The sequence below is a fragment of the Ornithorhynchus anatinus genome, chromosome 14 (genome assembly GCF_004115215.2).
Source record: "Ornithorhynchus anatinus isolate Pmale09 chromosome 14, mOrnAna1.pri.v4, whole genome shotgun sequence".
Classification (NCBI taxonomy): Eukaryota; Metazoa; Chordata; class Mammalia; order Monotremata; family Ornithorhynchidae; genus Ornithorhynchus; species Ornithorhynchus anatinus.
This window is the reverse complement of record NC_041741.1, coordinates 26,103,865-26,125,116: the sequence shown is the minus strand read 5'-3', so window position 1 is coordinate 26,125,116 and position 21,252 is coordinate 26,103,865. Positions and strand designations below refer to the sequence as shown.

The 21,252-nt window shown below is 41.9% G+C and overlaps 1 protein-coding gene across 10 annotated transcripts in view; it reads left to right on the top strand.

Annotated features, from left to right (window-relative positions):
* PPP1R12A (protein phosphatase 1 regulatory subunit 12A) overlaps window positions 1–21,252 on the top strand; it is a 142,320-nt gene that overhangs the window by 62,569 nt on the left and 58,499 nt on the right. For all 10 annotated transcript variants that reach the window (XM_029078479.2, XM_029078477.2, XM_029078481.2 and 7 more), the window contains exons 3-5: window positions 8,325–8,443; window positions 15,301–15,460; window positions 16,979–17,123. In XM_029078479.2, coding sequence (XP_028934312.1) covers window positions 8,325–8,443; window positions 15,301–15,460; window positions 16,979–17,123 — 424 coding nt within the window. The remainder of the gene's footprint in view (window positions 1–8,324; window positions 8,444–15,300; window positions 15,461–16,978; window positions 17,124–21,252) is intronic.

Below are 21,252 nucleotides of genomic sequence, written 5' to 3'. Positions count from 1 at the left end.
AGACAGGAAAGTCAGCGAAGTGGGGGTATGATAAGTGCTTGGATCATCATAGCAGCAGTTTGGATGGATGTTAGTGGTGTCTTGAAGGTAGAACGAATAGGATGTGGTAACACTGAATGTGTGGGTGGAATGAGAGAGTGGAGTCGGGGATAATGCCAAGGTTATGGGGCTGGTGAGGCAGGGAGGGTGTGGTGCTCTCTTCAATGATGGGAAAGTCACAGGGTTTTGGTGGGAGGATGAGTTCTATTTTGAACGTGTTAAGTTTGAGGTGTCTATTGGACATTCACAAAGAGATGTCATGAAGGCAGGAGGGAGTGCGAGACAGCCGTGCAGGAATATCAGGGCTGGGGATGTAGATTTGAGAATCTCCTGCATAGAGGTGGTAGCAGAAACCATGGGAATGAATGAATTTTCCAAAGGAGTGAGGGTAGATGAAGAATAGAAGTTGACCCAGAACTGAGTTTTAGTGGGTGGAAGAGAGAAAAGAGGAGTCCTTGAAAGAGATTGAGAAGGAGCTGCCAAAGAGATAGAACCAGGAGAAAACAGTGTCCTTGAAGGCAAGGTTAGTTGATGTTTCCAGGAGAGGGGGATGGTCCACAGTGTCCAAATCATCTTAGAGGTCAAGGAGGATTGAGATGGAGTAGAGGCTGTTGCGTTTGGCAAGAAGGTCATGGTTGACCTCAGAGAGGGCGGTTTCTGTGGGGTGGAAGGTGACAAGGGGAGAGGTGGAGGAGAGAAAGTGGAGGCAGCTGGCTGAAACAACTCATTCAAGAAGTTTGGAGAGGAATGGGAGGAGGGAGTTGGGGCGATAACTGGAGGGAGCCATGGGATCGAAGGAGTATATTTTTTAAGGGAGGGGATACATATGTTTGGGGATTAATAATCAGGTTTCCTGTCTCAATATCATGTATATTTAAGATGTTTGTCTGCTCCACTCAGCCAACCAGTACTTTCCCATCTAGTCTTTGAAGAGTTTGTTTTTCCTTTTGTAAGTGGATTGTCAGGTACTTATTCCATTTCGTCTGCTTAGATGAAATGTCTAGAACTTTTTCCTTAATCCTGTGGTTCCTCATGTCATGTCTTCAGCCTTCTTAAATATCTGCTCTATTTAGTCTTCCAAATGTATTAGGAAATGAGGCCCCGGGGCCAACCCCCAGGAATTATTTGCCTGGCATTGATTCCCTGCTGACCTCCTTTTCACAGAGATATTCTAATCAGTTGTGCATCCTTATGCCTTTGCCATTAAAACATTTTAGGCTTAATTTGCAAGAAGTATATCTAGCTTAAAGATGTGTAGTTCCTTTGAAAAATGGCACTGGGTAGCGTTTGTATATAGTGACTGGATGAGTGTCCATCTGCTTTACATTACTTGTGTCAACTGGGTTTATTTTTTCTTCTATTCACTGCCCTCATTAAGCCAAATTTCTGTCCCAGAAACTAAAGGCAGGAAGTTACATTCTCTTCACCTCCCCCTCACACCAAGGGCACCTAGAGTGGTTTGGAATGAACTGAATTGTGACTTCATCCTTGCCTAACGTTGTGATTTTGGCACTAACTTTATAATGCATCTAATTCTTTGTCTTGAAAGTGAAGTTAGGAAAGTCATCTTATTCTGAACAAAGAATTTGTTTGACAAGGTAGTTGGGAATGCCACACTCAGGGCAGTCACAAAAGTAGAGCTGCAAATGGTAGGCCACATATGCTTATACATTAAAAGCTGTAAATTACAGTCGACTGAATTACTAATCAACCGAGCAGCCTGGCTTAGGGGATAGAGCCATGGGCCTGAGTGTCAGGAGAACCTATCTAGGTTCAAATACTGGATCTGCCATATGTCTGCTATGTGACCTTGGGTAAGTCACATCACTGCTCTGCGCCTCAGTTAATTCCTCTGTAAAGTGGGGATAAGAGCGGGAGCCCCATGTGGGATAGGGACTGTTTCAAACCTGATTATCTTGTTTCTACCCCAGTGTTTAGAGCAGTACTTGGCACATAGTAAGCATTTAACAAGTACCATAATAATAATATATCTATTGAGCACTTACTGTTTACAGAGCAGGGTACCTCCCCTCACAAAGCAGTACTTCAAACAGCTCATTTTTGCCATCTGAACACACCTCAGCTTTTGGAGCTACTTTAGAGGCAGCAAAGTAGTCTTGGATAGATGAAGAGGGGAAAAAGCAATCACAAAGTCAGGCTGCAACCTGCAGTTTGCAAAGGCAAGAACTGAGGGGTGACAGGGTTGGTGGTACAGGGGTGAGGAAATGGAGGGAACAGGACACAAATGTAAGGAAAGGATGATAGGATGGTGGAGAAAGGGCAGGAGGAAGGTAAAAGAGAAATGGTCAAGGGTTGAATTGGAACAGGAAGGGAAGGTAGTTGAGGGGGTAAAAGGAGGGAACCAAAGGGATAGTGGATTTAGGGATATAGGGAAAGCCACGTGGATATAGGAAGAGAAAATCGGAAACAAGTGGGGATGTTTGTCACCAGGCAGTGAAGATTAAGGCGAGACAGACTGCAGGGAGACAGAAGAGGAAGAGACAATGGTAGAAGAGAAGAGGGAGCAAAGGAGGAAGTGACAAAATGAAAGATTCACAGCAGGACAGTGGAAATGATAAACACAAATTGAATTCATTTGCCCAAGTCTTTGCTACTGATCCTGATAGGTAGCGTGATTGTCAGGGTATAGAAAGCCTACACAGTTCCAACATTGAAGCTGGTTCACACCCCCAAATAGCTCATCCAGCAGTAATGGCAGAGTCCTCCATTGACATGGCTGAAATATTCTTGCCCTCTGGGAGATTGGGGGGCGGCGGGGGGAGGGAAAAGAGATTTGAGGGCTCTGTGCCCCATTGGCCTCTGGGAAGGTGTGTGCCAGGTTTTCACTGAACAGTCAATGCTCCCCCATGGAGTTCTGGTTTGATTCAGTCCTGCTTTCGTCCAGAAAATGGAACGGGCAGAAAGTTGTTCATCCTTTGCTAGAGGTCCAAAACATAATCAGAATTTTCCAGCAGTGTTATTCTCGGAGATGGTTACACTTCTCCCACTGGTGCCTACCTTGGACCACTGGCCCTTTCAAGAACACCTCTTTGCCACTTCCAAATAGCCATCTCATTTGAGTCAGTCAGGCTTCAAGGTGCCTTTAAGAGCTTCATCTCTGCCTTTGCGATCCCCTGAAAGGTGGGGGTTTAAAACGTAAATCTCCCTCTGGAAATCATATTCCTAAAGGATTGATTAGAGCTCAATCTACTGATCTGCACTACTGCTTCTTGGGATAACAGTGCTGTAATTAATCAAATGGTGAAGCTCCCCTTTGAACACACATAAATTGTGGATTTCTTGGGTTTTTTTAAGTGATGTTTAAGTGCTCACTATATGCCAGGCTCTGTACTGAGCCCTGGATTAGATACAAGGTAATACGGTTGGGTACACTTCCTGCCCCGCATGAAGCACAAAGTCTTAATCTCCATTTACAGGTAAGGTAACTGAGGCCCAGAGAAGTGAAGTGACTTGCCCAGGGTCACACAGCAAGCAAGTGGTGGAGCTGGGATTGGAACCCAAGTCCTCTGACTCCCAGGCCCGTGCGCTTTCCGCTCTTGTGGCATCAATCACTTCAGCCCTATTTAGTAGTATTTAGTAGAAATTTGACTAGCTCCCGTACTCCAGAAACTTTAGATGAGATCACTGTATGCTTTCATCATTCTTACACGGTCCCCAATTTCCACATCAATTAGGAAATTATTCTTCCCTTTGCCGCAATCCCAAGAGGATCCCTTGTCCATATGTTGGTTATGAAAAAGGAGGGATCTGACTAAATGGCTGGGGATAAAATGGATCTGACCTGTTACGGGGGATCAGAAGAGCCCTTCAAGGACCTGTCTCCATAGGTGGATGAGGAAATCATCCATAGAGGTTCTATTCCCATAGAGCAGATAAACAGAGCAGCTAGTGGCCAACAGCTAGTTCCCCTCCTTTTTGTCAGCTGTTACTGCCTGAATTTGTCTTTTAGGCGAGACCTGCTTGAATCAATCCAGAGTAGCCTGGATGTCATCTCTGATTACAGTATTACTAAGTGCTTGGTACCTGCCAAGCCCAGTGACTTTCTAGGTAGACGTAGCTTGCTTTTTCTTCCCTCTGCACAAGTCGTGTTTCCAGTTGCTATACAATTCAATTCCAATTGATGCAGCTTGGCCTTGTGAATAGAGCATGGGCCTGGGAGTCAGAAGGATCTGGGTTCTAATCTCAGCTCCAACACCTGTCCGCATTGTTACCTTAAGCAAGTCACTGAACTTCTCTGTGCCTGTTACCCATCTGAAAATGGGGATTAACACTGAGTGCCCCACATGGGACATGGACTGTGTCCAACTTGATTAGCTTCTATCTACCCCAGTGCTTAGCACGGTGCCTGGCACTTAGTAAGCGCTTAACAAATGTGTGTGTGTGTGTGTGTACACACCAGTGATATCTTTGAAGATATATCCCTTTCGCAGATAGGAGACAGCCTAAGGCATGTGAAAAGGGGAGGGATAAAGGTCCACTTTCCTGGAAGGGAGTACTGAAGGGATTGGTGCTAGAAGTTATTTTATTTAAACAATCTCTAAAATGATCTCATCAGGCAAGTTCATATTGACCAACTGGGTGAGCAGGCAGAAAGGGACAGGTGAACATCATTGTGAGCAAATGCAAAGTGAAGTGCATCTAAGGAGAAATAGTTCCAACTAAAACCTCTGGTCATTGATTCTGAGCTATCGGTGACACGGGGAAAGTCACTGGCAGTTTTTCAAACAAACTCTGGGTTTCATCAAGAAAGCTATATAAAACAAAAACGGGAGTTAGTACCTCTGTATCAAATTATGATGTCTGTGCCTAGAGAATAAATAGTTAATTAAAAATAAAAATAGTAATAATAATGTTACAGAGTACTGCACGTGTAAAGGACTTTTGCATTTTTCCTATTTTGGTGTATGGGAAAGTGTAGGCCATTGATTCAGCCTGCATTTCAGGAAGGGACATGGTGGTAGTTCTTTAAAGCCATTGATAAGTTTTTGTGTGACGCAGAGGTGGATGAACATCCACTGGAGTATTTTGAGGAGCGGGGAGATGTTTCCTGAATGTTTTTGTAGAAAAATGTTATTGTTCAATAAATCCCATAGCACTTGTACTAGGACCCATAAAACTTAAGAATGGTGGATTCAGGACAGAAATCCTTAACAGTCAATCAGTCAGTGGTATTTATTGAGTGCTTACTGTGTGAAGAACTGTACTAAAGTACTTGGGAAAGTGCAATACAGCAGAGTGGGTGGATATGTTCCCTGCTGTCTTGGAGCTTGCATCTACCCCAAGGCTTAGTACAGTGCTTGGCACATGATAGACAAGTAAATACCATTTAAAAAAAAATTATTCTGACATGAGTTGCATTAGGTTGTCAGAAGAATGTTTCCTAATTCTGCCATTGAACTGTAACCAAACTGTGAAATGAAAAAGTGCGTTACGGCAGAAATTAGTTTATCCCTTGGTGTCCATGTCAGACAGAATTGATGAACTCTATGGGCCATCCCAATTGATATTGCTTATGAAAAGGTGGTTTGTCCCATATCACTTACCATTTTGATCCATCACTTAGTGGTATTTACTGAGTACTTAATGTTCACAGACCACTCTACTAGATGCTTGGCAGAGTACAATAGAATCGATAGACGTGATTTCCCCCCTACACCCCCCTTCAAGGAGTTTACAGTCTAGTGCAGGAGGTAAAACTGTAAAACTGTTCAACTGTTAAAACACTGTTAAGCACCGCAAGCCGTAATTGAAAGACAGAAGAGAATTCAGTCTTCTTGCAGTGCAGATGGGTTCTCTGAAGGTAGGCCAAGGACTCAGCCAGGTGATCGTGTTGGTAGCTGCCTCCAGTCACCATCAACTCAGAGACTCTAAAACATCTGACGGGACTTCCTCCCTAAAAGAGAACAGAGACGGACCCCACCCATGAGCTCTTGTGGAGCTCATTTTCTCTTTCAGTTTCATCTCCTCATGCCTAATGGTGAGGAACTCAGAGTCCTGAGCAGGAAGTAGATATTATGCCTACTCTCCACCCACCCATCTTAACTACTGTTAGTGTTTCCATTCTTTCTGGCTGCAGTTTTCCAGCACTGTGGGCCGAATAATGCTTTTTTTCTTTCCTCTCCCTCCCTTCCTCCACTTCTGCAGCCACATGCACTAGAGCACTGCTTCTGTGGTTCGGCCTGATTAATGGATCATATCTCTCTCCCCCTATTAGTAGTGACTTCAGGAGAGTTTAATTTCCCTAACTGCTCAGGTTTTGGCGAGTGTAAAAGTTTCCAAAGGCCTGTTAAAGAGTGAGTTTCCTGAAGCCCTTGACTTCTCGCTCCAAAAATGAATAGTTGCAGGCATTAGGTTGGAGCTGCTCTGCTGCTTCCCAGGGTTAAGGGGGGCTTCCCAGGACCCCCAGGTAGAACCCCTCTCCCCTGTGCCTTTGACTTGACTCCCAGGCCCGTGCTTTATCCACTGTGCCACGCTGTTTCTCTATTACGTGACCACCAGGTAGAAAAGTGGTACAGTATTCTAGCCCTCTCCCACCACCCCCAACCGAAGCTAGTATCGATTTACTCCTTTGAATTAGTAACAGTAGTATTTCATATCATTATTAATGACAACGGGCAAGTGACTTAAAATAAAACCATACAGATTTGGGGGGGAACCTGACAGGTAAGTACTTAGTGGTCATTCCACTCAGATATAACTGTAATGCCTCTAGACTCTAAACTCATTGTGGGTGGGGGGGGGTGTGCCTGCCAACTCTGTTGTATTGTACTCTCCTTAGCGCTTAGTACAGTCTGCACACAGGAAGGGCTCAATAAATACTATTGATAACTGTCATAATGCCTGTTTTGACCATGCATTTTGACTAGAGCATTTTTAGGAAATTCATGTGACATTTTTCTAATGTGAACCGAATAGCCTGACGACCTGTTTAAAGAAAATGTTTTGTGGGGGGGACAGCTTCAGACACCATGAGTAAATGCAATGCAAGTTTTCCTTAAACAGTGGGGATTTTGTAAGAACCCAACCTTTTTGTTATAGGCAACTTGGGTGTATTTAGCAATTATCCTAAATACTTGCTGTTAATCCCGACTGCTGTTCAAGGAACCTTCCTAATTTGACCCAAGGTAAAGAAAATATGAAAGAGTGATATATTTGGGTAAAGCAACAATGAGAGGGGAACTGACTGTAGTTAGCAGAGCATCATAAAATCCTCCAGCTGGCAGGACCTTCAGAGAGCTTGTAGTCCAACTTCCTGCCTCTCCGGACGGGTAAATAATTAAGCCATCCAGAGCAGATGGTTGTCTAGACTTTTTCAAATCTCCAAGGCTGGAGACCTTCACAGCCTCCTTTGGTAACTCATTCCAGTGTTTTATCCCAGTGATCTGCAAGTTCTTCCTTGTGTCCAACTGAAATCTCACCTGTTTTAATTTAAATTCATTTCCTTATGCTCAGTTCTCTGCAGAAAAGAGAAAAGACAAAAACAAAACAATCCCATCAAAATGTATCACATAAAGAAAACCCCTTTCTAATTTGTTTTCTTACATCTAGACTATAAAAATCCCAGTTTTTGCACTTTTTCCACATTTTCCAGTTTAGTTTCTCGTCCTTTTCTGAATCCTCATCCATTTTTATATGTAATTTTTTAAAGTAAAGAGACTGAAGCTTCTCATAGTACTGTCATATTTATCTGACTAGATAGGGCAAAGTGGAAAGATAATTTTGTGATTATTTTGTAGTGTAACTGTATTCATTCCAGTACCATCTTGGCTTCATCAATAACTTCATTACATCGCCAGCTTACTCAGCTTTTCATCAACTGTGACTCAAGGTCATTCTGCTGACATAATGCCTGGCACCTTCAGGAAAATGGGAAATTTTTTCCCCACTCCTTCGTTCTGACTGCATGTCTGCATGTGCATGCACTCTCTTTTTTCTCTCTCTCTCTCTCTCCTACTAATCAGATGGAGTCAGTGATCTAATCTTGGCATAAATGGTGGAAACTCTAAAAGACTCAGACCAACAGAGCCCCTCTTTATCAGGAGAGTAAGCAGGTCTATTTATTCCATCCCTGTGATAACAGTAAACTAAGTTTTCTGGAGAATGCGAACCCAAATGCATTTCAGGGATTTCTACTCTAGAATACCTGTTACCTGATTTTTGAATATGTATGTATATTTGCATTATCTACATTCACCTTAATCTTCATTTTTTGTAGGTTCCTTTTATTGTATTTGATATTAACTCTCAATTACTTGAAATTTCAGATTTTTAATTGGTCATGGAGCCCACGTAGGAGCTGTCAATAGTGAAGGAGAAACACCGTTAGATATTGCTGAGGAGGAGGCCATGGAAGAATTGCTTCAAAATGAAGTGAATCGTCAAGGTAATTTAAATGCAAAAGTCTAAAAATGTACATTTTAACATAGTCCAACATAGTGACATTTTGTCTTTTTTTATATTTTCAAATGTGCATTTATATTTTTTCCACTGAAACACCTGTATGTTTCATTCATTTGGACAGTGACTCTCAAATATCTGATCCTCCATAACTTCCCCCTTTCTCCCTCTCTTCTTCTCTCTCCCATCTATCTATACTCCACCATATTTTCAGCAAAAAAAAGCAGCCAGACTTTTGAAAAGAGGATTTTTTTTTTTAAGTCCCAGAAGGGAAGGGTAGCTCAGTTGAAGTAATAGTAATGTGTATGTAAGAGAGCTTTGTGATTTTTCTGACACGAGGAGAGCAGAGTTGATTCTAATAGGGAGGAGTCTGTGCTAACAAACCATATCGCAGTTGTCCTATTCACTTGATTGAAAACCTTCTTGGGATCTTGATCCTTGCATAGGTTAATAACATACAAGTAGGACATGGGCATAAAATTAATCTTACCGTGGACATTTCTCTCCAAGTTTCCCATTCTGGGTCAGTTTTATCTACACCTGTTATTTTGGGGCTCCAAATTGGACTCTGAAATGGAATTTGCCCAGGGGCACAAATTCCACCAAACACCTATCCCCTGGTTCTAGGGCTCTGTGGACTCTACCCCCCCATGTTTCTGCCCTCTCCCCACTGCTCTCTGCGCTGTCCTCCCTTGTTCATCCATCCCTTCACCAGTAGGAGAAAACTCAGAGGGCCCCAGAGAGTGACAGGGAAGGAGGCTGGAATTGCCCTAAATTCTCCTCTTATTGAAAGGAAAGTGAATCATCATCACATCTACTTAGATCACTCAAGAAAGCACTACTCTTAAAAAAAAATGCTAATCAACTTTTAACTTGCTCATAGTTGTAAAATTGAGTTGCCCCTCTTTTCCTCATCTCTAAATATTCTGCCATTTAATGTAATCTCTCTGGGAGAATATTTTTTTCTCTCAATGTGGGTGGTGTGTAAATTTTCAGGTAACTCAGAATACCAATCCGAGATGGGATCGGTGCATCCTAAAAATGAAACAGGCTTTGAAATGCCGTTTTTTTTTAATTGCATTTCTTCATGTGGAATGGGCTTAGGCCATGGCTCTAAAGGATCTGGACAACCAGAGTTGGAAACCCAAACTCATTTTTTCATACGTCTTGACAAAGGTGTCTAAGACAGGGTATTGCAGTTTCAGTAGATTGACAGATCCTCCTTTGAAGTGTCTAAACTATAGCACTCATCCGTATTTAACAGATCTCAAATTTCCTTAGATTAATTTTCCATATCTTGTTCATGATTAAGATGAGGGACAAGTGTGGGCTGAATCGACCTGAGGACTGGAGAGAAAAAAACCTCAGTATCCTGTTTTAAAAATTCCAACCCAAGGGCAAATGAGAAAGAGGTCATTACACACTACCTTCTCCCCAAAATGGCCCTTTACCCATAAACCGGAGGAACCAGGAGGTTTGACATATTTAATTATATTTGTATTTCAGGAAACAGTGGTTCTGTGGATGTTTAAAATGCTCCCTGTTTGCCTCTCCCTTTCCTTTCCTCTTAGCTTTAATCTTTGAGTGGCTTTTTCTTGGAGCAAGAATGAAGCTACTTAAGAGAGCCAGCCACCTTTCGTCAGAATTGGCACAAGTATGAATTAGCTTGGAAAATGCATGCTGCCAGGCAAAGATGTATGGAGAAGAATTCACTTTTTACAAAGTCTTTATTCTCGTTCATCATCAGTCTGTACTTTGAATGTGGATGTGTATAAGCTGGGAGGTACAAGATTGCCATCTCCTGGCAAGGTGAAGCCATATTTTAAACAGTTGAGGCACATTTTGGTAGGTCAAACACCAGCCACAGGAAATCAAGAAGTAAATGGAAATACATGAAATTTTCATAATATACTCTTGGGGAGTGATAGGTTTGATGGAACAATATAAGTGGTGCCTGACTCGAAATGGATCCTTGTCGACCGATCTAGGATAGGTGATTTGGGGCGAGGGAGAGAGGCGGGGAGTTTCAGTGTACTTGAAAAAATAGAAGCAGTTCAAAGGTTACACCGGCGTAACGATCCAGTGTCTCTCCTCGTCGTCACCGTGACAGATTCCCTTCGAAACCTGTCCGCGTGTCTTCTGTGTTATGACTGATAGGTTCCAGGTACGGGGCCAGGTCATTCTGTGTACCTTTAATTAGATGGTATGATCAAACTACACAACGAGTATCTTACATTAACCATAAGGAAAAGTAACTTTGGTACCTTTTGGTAACATCCCACCTATCAGTATTTTAAACAGTCATAGGAAACTTAATTTCCAGGGATGGACCACATATACAGTTCCACACTTGAACTAATAATTCTTTGTAAAATAATTACCAACAGAAGATATTATGAAATGAAACAAAAAGAAATGAAATGAGACATAGGCACCCTTTCCTTGCAGACAAACATAGGCAGGGCATCACTGGCGGAAAGGACAGTGGGCCAAGATTAGGGGGAGAGAGATAGCCGCACACTCCCTCCTGAGAGTCAGGAGGTCATGGGTTCTAATCCCGGCTCCGCCACTGCTTTGCTGTGTGACCTTAGGCAAGTCACTTCACTTCTCTGTGCCTCCGTTCCCTCATATGTAAAATGGGGAATAAGACAGTGAGCCCTATGCGGGTCAGGGACTGAGTCCAACCCGATTTGCTTGTATCCACCCCAGCGCTTAGTACAGTGCCTGACACACAGTAAGCACTTAACAAATACCATCATGTAATAATAAGATCTTCTCGGATGATTTATCAGTTGAAGCTGCAGGAGACAGATGGAGACAGGAGACGGACGGCTGTCCTCCCCACTGCTGCTGAGTGGCTAGTTACAGGGTCTGTTGTCCAGTACGGGAAGTAAATGCACAGTGGAACCCAGAAAACTCGAGAACAACCCTGTGACAGCAGCAATAGCAATATTTCCAGCCCAAATTCCTCTTTCCAGGTCAGGCTGATACTTACTGAAATCTGCGTATTTGTGAGGTACTTCAAAACAACACACCTTGAGCTTTTATCTAAGCAGCCTGTATTAAAGTAGCTTAGTGAACAGGTAGACTTGTAGTAGTACTTAGTGAGCGTCCAGTTGGTGCAATGATTTTATCGTGATTGTGTTGTCTTGTTTTTGTCCATCTGTCTCCCCCGATCAGACTGTAAGCCCGTCATTGGGCAGGGAATGTCTCTATCTGTTGCCAAATTGTACATTCTAAGCGCTTAGTATAGTGCTCTGCACATAGTAAGTGCTCAGTAAATACTGTTGAATGAATGCAATGCACTGTACTAAAGGCACTGGAAGAGCAGTATAAGCAAGTGACACATTCCCTGCCCATGAGGGAGTGCCGCTCTAAATAGACACATTCCCTGCCCACAAGGAGCTTACAGTCTAGAGGAGTGAGACACATATCAGTGCGAATAAATAAATTGCAGATATGTGCGTAAGTGTGGTGGGAGTGGGAGGGAGTGAGAACAAAGGGAGCAAGTCAGGGCGACGCAGAGGTAATGGGAGAAGAGGAAAGGGCTGGGACATACCCTGGGAAGGCCTCTTAGAGAAAATGTGCCTTCACTAAGGCTTTAAAGGGGGGAGAGAAATCGTCTGTCGGATTTGAGGAGAGAGGGCGTTCCGGACCAGAGGCAGGACATGGGCTGGGGTCATTGGCAAGGTAAGCGAGATGGAGACACAGTAAAAGAGTGAAGAGTGCGGGCTGGGTTGTAGAAGAAGATTAGCAAAGTGAGGTAGGCGGGCGCAAGGTGGTAGAGGGCTTTAAGGCCAACGGTGAGGAGTTTTTGTTTGATGCGGAGGTGGATGGGCAACTACTGGAGTTTTTTGAGGAGCGGCGTGACGTCCTGAGCGTTTTTGCAGACACATGATCCAGGCAGCAGAGTGAAGTATGGACTGGAGTGGGGAGAGGCAGAAGGTTGAGATGTCATTAAGGAAGCTGATGCAGTAATCTAGGCAAGATAGGATGAATGATTGCGGTAATGTGATAGCAGTTTGGATGGAGAGGAAAGGGCAGATTTTGGCTATGTCATGAAGGTGGGACTGACAGGATTTAGTGATGGATTGAATATGTGGGTTGAATGACAGAGAGGAGTGAAGGATAACACCAAGGATACAGGTTTGTGAGAAAGGAAGGATGTTGGTGCCATCTAAAGTGATGGGAAAATCAGGGTGGGGACAGGGTTTGGGTGGGAAGATAAGAAGTTCTGTTTTGGACATGTTAAATTTGAGGTGATGGGCTGATACCCAAGCCATCCTTCTAGACTGTGAGCCCATTGTGGGCAGGGATTGTCTACTTGTGGCTGAATTGTACTTTCCAAGCGCTTAGTACAGTGCTCTGCACACAGTAAGCGCTCAAAAAATACGATCGAATGAATGAATGAATCCAAGTAGACATGTCCCGAAGGCAGGAGGAAAGGTGAGATTGGTGAGAGGGAGAGAGATCAGGGCTGGAGATGTAGATTTGTGTGTCATCCGCATAGAGGTGCTAGTTAAAACCATGGGAGTGAATGAGTTCTCCAAGGGAGTGGCTGTAGATGGAGAATAGAAGGGGACCCAGAACTGAACTTTGAGGGATCCCCAGAGTTAAGAGGTGGGAGGCAGAGGAGGCGCGCGAGGAGACTGAGAATGAACCATCAGAGAGATGGAGGAGAACCAGGAGAGGGCAGAGTCAGTGAAGCCAAGGTTGGATAATGTTTCCAAGAGAAGAGGGTGGTCTACAGTGTCGAAGGCAGCTGAGAGGCCGAGGAGGATTAAGATGGAGTAGAGGCCATTGGGTTTGGCAAAAAGGAGATCATTGGTGACAGTTGAGAGGGCGGTTTCTGTGGAATGAAGGGGACGGAAGCCAGATGGAGGGAAGGGATGGCTCTGGGAGATGGTGTACAAGAATGACATGCAGGATTTGGCAGTAGGTTGAATGTGAGGATTGAAAGAATGATGTCTCCAAGATTGCACCACGTCAGATTTCTGGGACAGGGTGGCTAGCGATGTGATGACTGAACTAGAAAGGAAGGCAAGGGGACTCTGCAGCAGCCCAGAATAGGGGATTTCAACATCCCCCTCTGGCAATCAGACACCACCTTCCTTGCAAGCCCTGTGAAGCCAAGGTATTCAGCATTTGAGAAATCATAATAGAAGGACCTGGATTCTAATCCCGGCTCCACCCCTTGTTTGGGGTGTGATTATGGGTAAGTCACTTCATTTATCTGGGTCTCAGTTACCATATCTGGAAAATGGGGATTAAGACTGGGAGCCCCGTGCACATGGACTGTGTCCACAACCTGACTAGCTTTTATCTACCCCCCCACACGTAGTACAGTGCCTGGCACAAAGTACACACTTAACCAATACCATTTAAAAACCCATTTTTATCACCTATTGATTTAGTATTTGCCTAACTCCCAGTTATATAGTTTTGCCACTTTGGGACATGTATGTATAAGAAGGATGCATATTTTTAAAAATCCACACAGTTTGGCATGCTTTACAGTGGCCTTCTTCACTTTGAAGGGGGAGGCTGTGTTTTAGGAGATGACAAGGGAGATGACGATTAGTTGACACAGCTTATATGTTTAACCTTTCCTTTCCCCCACCTTATTCTTCCTTGCACGTCATCTACTTTGATACCCTCCCCCCAACTCTCAACACTTACGTACATATTGTTATTCTCTGTTGCCTCCCCTCAGTGTTGCATATTTGCTAAAACCGAATATGAATCATTTCCCTACTAATGTGACTGCCTGCTGGCAAAGCCATTGTAGTTTGTGACCATAGGTCTTCTGGAATACATGGTGGAAGACTTGTTAAGGATTGCTTCAGCTTGGCTTAAACCACGTATAAGAAAATGCCGAGATACTTGAATTTTCAGGCATGGCCCGGATCGATGTTAAAATGGGGTAGTTGGAAATTAATTCCTTTTACTCTGTAGTTCGCTGGCGGGAATAAGCAGGACGCGTGTTTGGGAGATGACAGTCAGTGGGTATTTATTTGACTGGGACTTCTAAATTCCTCTCCGGTTGCCTCACTGTCGTCTTACCCGCTCTCGTCTTCTTGGTCGAGCCCTCTCTTCTGCCTGGAACTCCCTCCTTCTTCAGATCTGGCAGGCCTCTGCTCTTCCTGTCTTCAAAATGTTGGTATTTGTTAAGCACTTACTATGTGCAGAGCACTGTTCTAAGCGCTGGGATAGACATAGGGGAATCAGGTTGTCCCACATGAGGCTCACAGTCTTAATCCCCATTTTACAGATGAGGTAACTGAGGCATGGAGAAGTTAAGTGACTTGCCCACAGTCACACAACTGACAAGTGGCAGAGCTGGGATTCGAACTCATGACCTCTGACTCCAAAGCCCGTGCTCTTTCCACTGAGCCACGCCCCTGTAAAATCCCATTTTCCTCTAGGACACGTTCCCTGACCAATCTCTCATCTCCCCGCTACTGTGTCACCAGTCCACTTGAGTTCTCATCTTTTGTGCACTTAGATGTATAAACTTAAACTCTTGCTTCCCCGATCTGTAATTTATTTTAGGGCCCTTCTTGAGGGTAGGAATCATGTCCAACTCCGTTGTATTTTCCCTAAGCGCTTAGTCCAGAGTAATATGTACAATTGATAGATTGATGGAAAAAGTCATTTTGTTACTTACAACTTCCCTGTGCTGAGTCAATTTATGTAGAAATTACCAATTTGATTCCCTTACATTTTGACAGTTTAAATTTCAAAACTGTTTAGTACATTTTCTAAAAGGATGCATTTTCTTTCAAAAGTGTACAGTGCCAAAGACGAGCAAAAATTAATGTGAATCGTATCTTTTTCTATTAGGAGTTGATATAGAAGCAGCTCGAAAGGAAGAAGAACGGATAATGCTGAGAGATGCAAGACAGTGGCTTAATAGTGGACACATAAATGATGTCAGGCATGCTAAATCAGGTGGTACAGCCCTTCATGTAGCTGCTGCTAAAGGGTACACTGAAGTCTTAAAGTAAGTCTTGATTCATTAATGATAGGATTTTTTTTTTCCAAGTTACAGGCTGAAGACTTAGTCTGCTCCTGAAATTGCAATCAGTTTTTTCATGTCTAATTGTGGTCACAATTTTCTACTTACGTGTTCCTACTATAAATAGTCTTAATGTCCATGAATCATTTTTGCCGCTCCTGGGTAGACTAGTTTCACAGGTAGATTTATTTTTAGCCGTTGTTCCTGACTCGCTAGATGAGTAGCTGGATGCAAAGCTAATTTTCCCAAATAAGAAAACTGAAGTCGTAAGGTCAGTTGGTTTAAAATCCTACAGTTCTGGGGCCCAGGTGGTCATAGCACCTAAATCTCTAGAGTAGCATTCATTGTTCAGTTCAGCAGCAGTGTCATGGAAACATAACCTAGTGCAGATGGGCAATGAATCCTTGAAACAGAGGAATATTGGGTTAGAAATCCACTTTCCTTTTTGCAAGAGAGAGATGCACTTACCAAAGTCTCTGTGAAAATGAACTCATTTTTCTTAATTAGCAGAAATTCTGTACTCTTTAGAGCCCACTTGGGACTGATAAATGCAAGTGATATTTTAACCGTTTTTGACATCAAATACCTGGAGGGTTGAGAGGATTTTTTTTTCCTTAAATGCCAATTGGTCCTCCATATTTTATGAGTTCCTGATTTTGAGTGACCATGACTTCACTGTGCTAGTTGTATTTGTGATGTTGACCCCAGCTTCTCAAGGATATGGAGTTCTGAAGTTGAATTCTAAACTGTTCGCAATGTTACTCAAATTCCACTAAAATGGGATCGGGTGGGGGACAACAGAGGAACGTGGCTCCTGGTTCTGCATGGAGGAATGGCTGATAGTGCTGGTGGCTTGTGATGTTGACTCTCTCTCTCCCTTGCCGATCGTCTTCCCGCTGACTTCAGGAGTGCTAAAAGTAATCATGACTAGGTAATTTGCCTCTGAAAAAGTCCCTGGGTAAACTAGATGTAAATATTGCAAACCAAACTGCTCGCTTTAGTGTTGGGGTAACCCTCTTCCGGGGTTAAAATCCAAAAATACTTGGCAACGGGTGTACTTCAGCAAGATTTTTGTCACAAAGGCGATACTTGAAATGCAGTATCATAGACTATGTCTGAACCAGTTTTAAAAGCTCTAGCATAACTGCCTTATGCTTCAAATTGAAAATCATGGATTTGCCTTAATCTAGTTTTCAGATTACAGATGTTAGTTAACAAGTAACACCTAGTACCTATATACTTATCAAAGTCCAACACCAATGAGGAGACATCGAAAAATGAGCCTAGCTAAAGCTGAGTGTAATTGCAGTGACTTTCTGTATTGGATACTTTTCCCTGGATCCTATTAAATCTGAGGTAGAAAATGTGAGAAAACTGAAAATCTGTAGAGCAGAATGGGTTCATGTAAGCAAAATTTTTAAGTGATATGGGCAAATTATTGGAAATCTTCAAAAGATCCTAGAGTCGATTTGTCACTTACCTAATTCATTATAATTTCTCCAGACTCTTAATACAGGCAAGCTATGATGTAAATATTAAAGATTTTGACGGCTGGACACCACTTCATGCTGCAGCACACTGGGGTAAAGAAGAAGCATGTCGAATTTTAGTGGAAAATTTATGTGATATGGAGATGGTCAACAAAGTGGTAGGCCTTTTAAAATGTATATCTATTTCAAATATCTCTTGAATTGTATTAGGAATTATATAAGAAACCAGCTTGAAATACGATCCTTCCCGTAACTCAGGTTTTTTCGGAAACCCAGAGGGAAAATGCCAGTGACTGTAATGGTTATAGAGTAACCAGCACTTTTCAACAGTGCTAGTTCTTCAGGTTTTTGTTAAGTTTCCGATTTATTTTCCGTCCAACTACCATGAAGCTTTATCCCTAGTGTCTAGTCCGATCTTATTGTAAAATAAAATTATGCGGACTTTAAACTCTTCATTTGAAGAATGGCAACACTGGCATACACGTGTGGACATATTGGGAGCACACTCTTTTTCCACTAAGTTGCTTGGTATCATGGAAATAGATGAATGGAGAACATTTAGGATTTCTAAAATGTTTTCTGCGCTTAAGACAAAGGTTATTAATGTGTAAATTTGCAGATGGATTTTATGATTTCTTTAAATGGACCCTGCAGTGATGTGTATCCACTTTTCGTTCTGGTGGCTAAAAATGGGCCACATTTAAGTTGCAACAGTTACGACAAGGAAAATCTGACTACCAGTGGAATCATTTTATCTTTGTAACGGTAGTTTATTTCCTTCTTTATCTGGAATTTTTCAAATCTGGTGGAGGGAGAAGAGTGACCATTTAATCTAGCTCTCTGTGTTAAACCAGAATACACAACATTAGTTCATTTCATTTTTGTTTGTGGTAAAATGATCCCTTTCCAAGCTCAGTTAATAATAGTTTTGATATTTTTCTGATGCATTTGTTTCACCACTGTGGTGACGAGACCTTCTCTTGCAGCTGTTCTTTTACTATCCTAATTCCTATCTGAATTTATTTTTATCACTCCTTCAGCAAAACAAATGGCCCTTTTGTTGTCATCATTTTATTTATGATCTGCTGTAGTATTATTAGCACCTTTGTGTATCATAACTTTCAATTTTTTTCTCTTTTGGCTTGCCATTACATAAAGTTTTCTCATTACATTTTTAAATTTTAAATCCAACCGTATTTGATATTCTTGTATGTATTTTCATTATTCCCGTTTTTTTTTCTTTTTTTTTTCACTTTTGCATGGTAAACTAAGGTGCATATTACTCCAAATTTTCTACCCCAAATTCTCCTGTAATATGAAGGTTGCGTTCTTATTCTTATTCTAAATGTAGTCTTGTTCCTTTAAAAAAAAAATACATTTTGATAAGACTGGAGGAACATTTGCTAAAACCATTTAGCAGATTTAATAATGTAAAGGCAGAATTAAAGACTTAATTTTTAGGCATTTTCCGCTTCTCCTGAGGGAACCTTCCTTTAACAGTAACTGAGCTGTACTATTTAATAGTGATATCTCTCAAAGAAAATTTTCCTTGACTCCGTAGCCAAAATTCTATTATTTGTAACCTATCTTTATTAATAGTCAAGCTTTGTCCTTTTCATGGACTAATAATAATGGTATTTGTTAAACGCTTACTATGTGCCAAGCACTATTCTAAGCGCTGAGCATGGACTGCGTGTTTAGAAAGTTGATTGTGATCCATGCCATCATCTTAAAAAACATGACTGTTCATTCTCTTGTCAAAACACATTTTTTCTGTTGTGACAAGAGAAATCAGCTATTTTTGGACATTGTTTGTGAACTTGTAATTATTTGTGCATTCTTTCTCACAGTGTTATCCGAAAGTTGAATAATCAAGATTTTATTGTTGCTTTAAAAAAGAAAAAATATAGCAAAACCACAGTGACCACTATTAAAAATGGTGCACATTTCAACAGTAGTTTTAAAATTAGTTTCTCTTTTGGAGTGCCTTTATAAAAGCCATAAAAGATCCTTTAAATTTCCAAAAAAAAAAATCATCCAAAAATTGGAGTAAATCTTTAAGGAACACCATATGTATTTACTTAGTTTCCCAACCCCTATTTTTGAGGTGTAAATAAAAGGTGATTTGAGAGGAGGAAGTGATGTAGAAAGGTGAGAACATGAAGGGCAAGAACTGGAAGGGGCAGGAGGGCTGTGGAAGGTTATTCATTGACTCTCTATTGTATGCAGCATTTTGGAGAGTGTATTAGAAGAAAAGCAGTCTGAAGTGCTCTCTTACCTTCCTTTTCCTCCTCCTCTCCTCCTTTTTTTTTCACTCCTGTTCTCCTTATTGCTAGCCTTAATTCCCCGAGTAATAGCCCAACTCCTATTTTGGAACTGCAAAAATTATGCTGAAGGTGGGATGATTAAGTGTGTAAATGTGGTATTTTACCATTTCTGATTTTGTAATTGATTTATTTCAATGTTAAGGTGATTTTCTATTAAAGTTCCCGTCACGAACAGATTTTTTTAAAAAAATTTAAGCTATAATTGATTATTTTCATCATGTATTTAATTCTTTGCCATAATGCATATCAATAAGTGGTATTTACTGAGTGGTATCCTATGTGTATCCATTGTACTAAGTGCTTGGTAGAGTACAGTTCAGCAGAATTAGCAGATACATTTCCTACCCATAATGAGTTTATATAAAACTGTCTTTCATTCAGGTATAGTTATAGAACAGATCTGTCTATGAGAGTTTTTATTGTCCCTATTTTTGTGTAAAATTAAACCAATGGAAGAAGTAATCCAGTTTATTTTGTTAAAGGAGCACAGTGGCATAGGAGAAAGAGCGTAGGCCCGGGAGTCAAAGGACTTGGGTTCTAATCCCCGTTCTGCCACCTTGGGCAAGTCACTTAACTTATTGTGCCTCAGTTATCTCATCTGTAAAATGAGGATTAAGACTGTAAACCCCCATGCGGGACAGGCTGTGCCCACCCGGATTATCTTGTATCTACCCCAATATTTAGTTGAGTGCCTGGCATATAATAAGTGTTCAACAAATGCCATTTTTTTAAAAAATAGCATAGGGTGCTTCCTTCCTACTTTCGCCTAAATCATTCCTCTCTTCAAGTGAAGAAAATTAGTAACGCGGGATGAGCTATTTAGCCTTGCCCCTGTTATCTGTAGTTTCTCGTGAAATCATTTTAAACGGTCAAGTTTACTTTTCAGAAAGTTCTGCTCTGCAATAGATCAGGTCTGTCTCATTCTCAGGTATCTTCACTGCTTCCCCATCTGACTAGTTTTCCCGGTAGCCTTCAGTGCCAAGGAATGATCCCAGAGAATATCTTCCCCTCTCTATATACAGCCTTTACCCCAGTGGTGAAGCAGAGCAGCCATATATGGTGGTTAGGAGTCCAGTGATGTGTGTATTTTGGCAACTACTAGCCTCCTGAGTGTCATGTAAACTCTTCAGAGTAGATCAATAGGATAGATTGATGGGTTTGATTCCCCCCCCCCCCCCCCCGCCATCAACACCCTTCGTTTTACTCTAGTTTTTGTTCTCTATTAGCTGCTGTTTGCGTAATAGCCCCGTACCATTTGTCGAAGTAGAAGTGAAAAGCAAGGTTCGTTAAGGGTGTTTCCATCTACCATTTGGACCCAGAAGAAAACCTCAAGGCAGACAATATTCCCCAGTCTGATTAACTGCTGCCAAAGTTAATTGTTCAGTTCTGGCAACACATCAGAACTCACTGTATAGGGAAGTATAGCAAACCAATGAATTAAAAGAAAATGGCATATTGGTAGTGTGTTGGCATGTTCTAAGTCCAGTTCATACTCTGGGGCTTTCTTGCTCCCAATATTAAAGTTTAGAAAGAAAAAAAATGTATCATTCTAAATAAAAGTTGCTCTTCTGGAAGGAGATAAATGAGTGGTCTTCCTTACTAAAAATTATTCACTGGGAAATATTTTATGGAAAATATTCCTATTTAAGAATTTTGGTAGTTATTTGCCAAGATTTGAAGGATGGTCTAGTTGCTGTACTCGTAATTCCGGTGCCGGGTACCTGAAGGCAACTGAGACAATGAGTTCCACAGACTTTTGAGCTGATTCACCAGCCTGTTTCCTCTCAGGTCTAGCTTCTGTTCTGTTCTAGCTTCTGTTCTGTTCTAGCTTCAGGTTCTGGTCAGTCACTGGTATTTTTCGAAGGCTTACTGTGTACAGACTACTTGGGAAAGTACAATATAATTGAGTTGGTAGACCCCTGCCCAGAAGGAGCTTACAAGGGTCTATAGGGGGAGACAG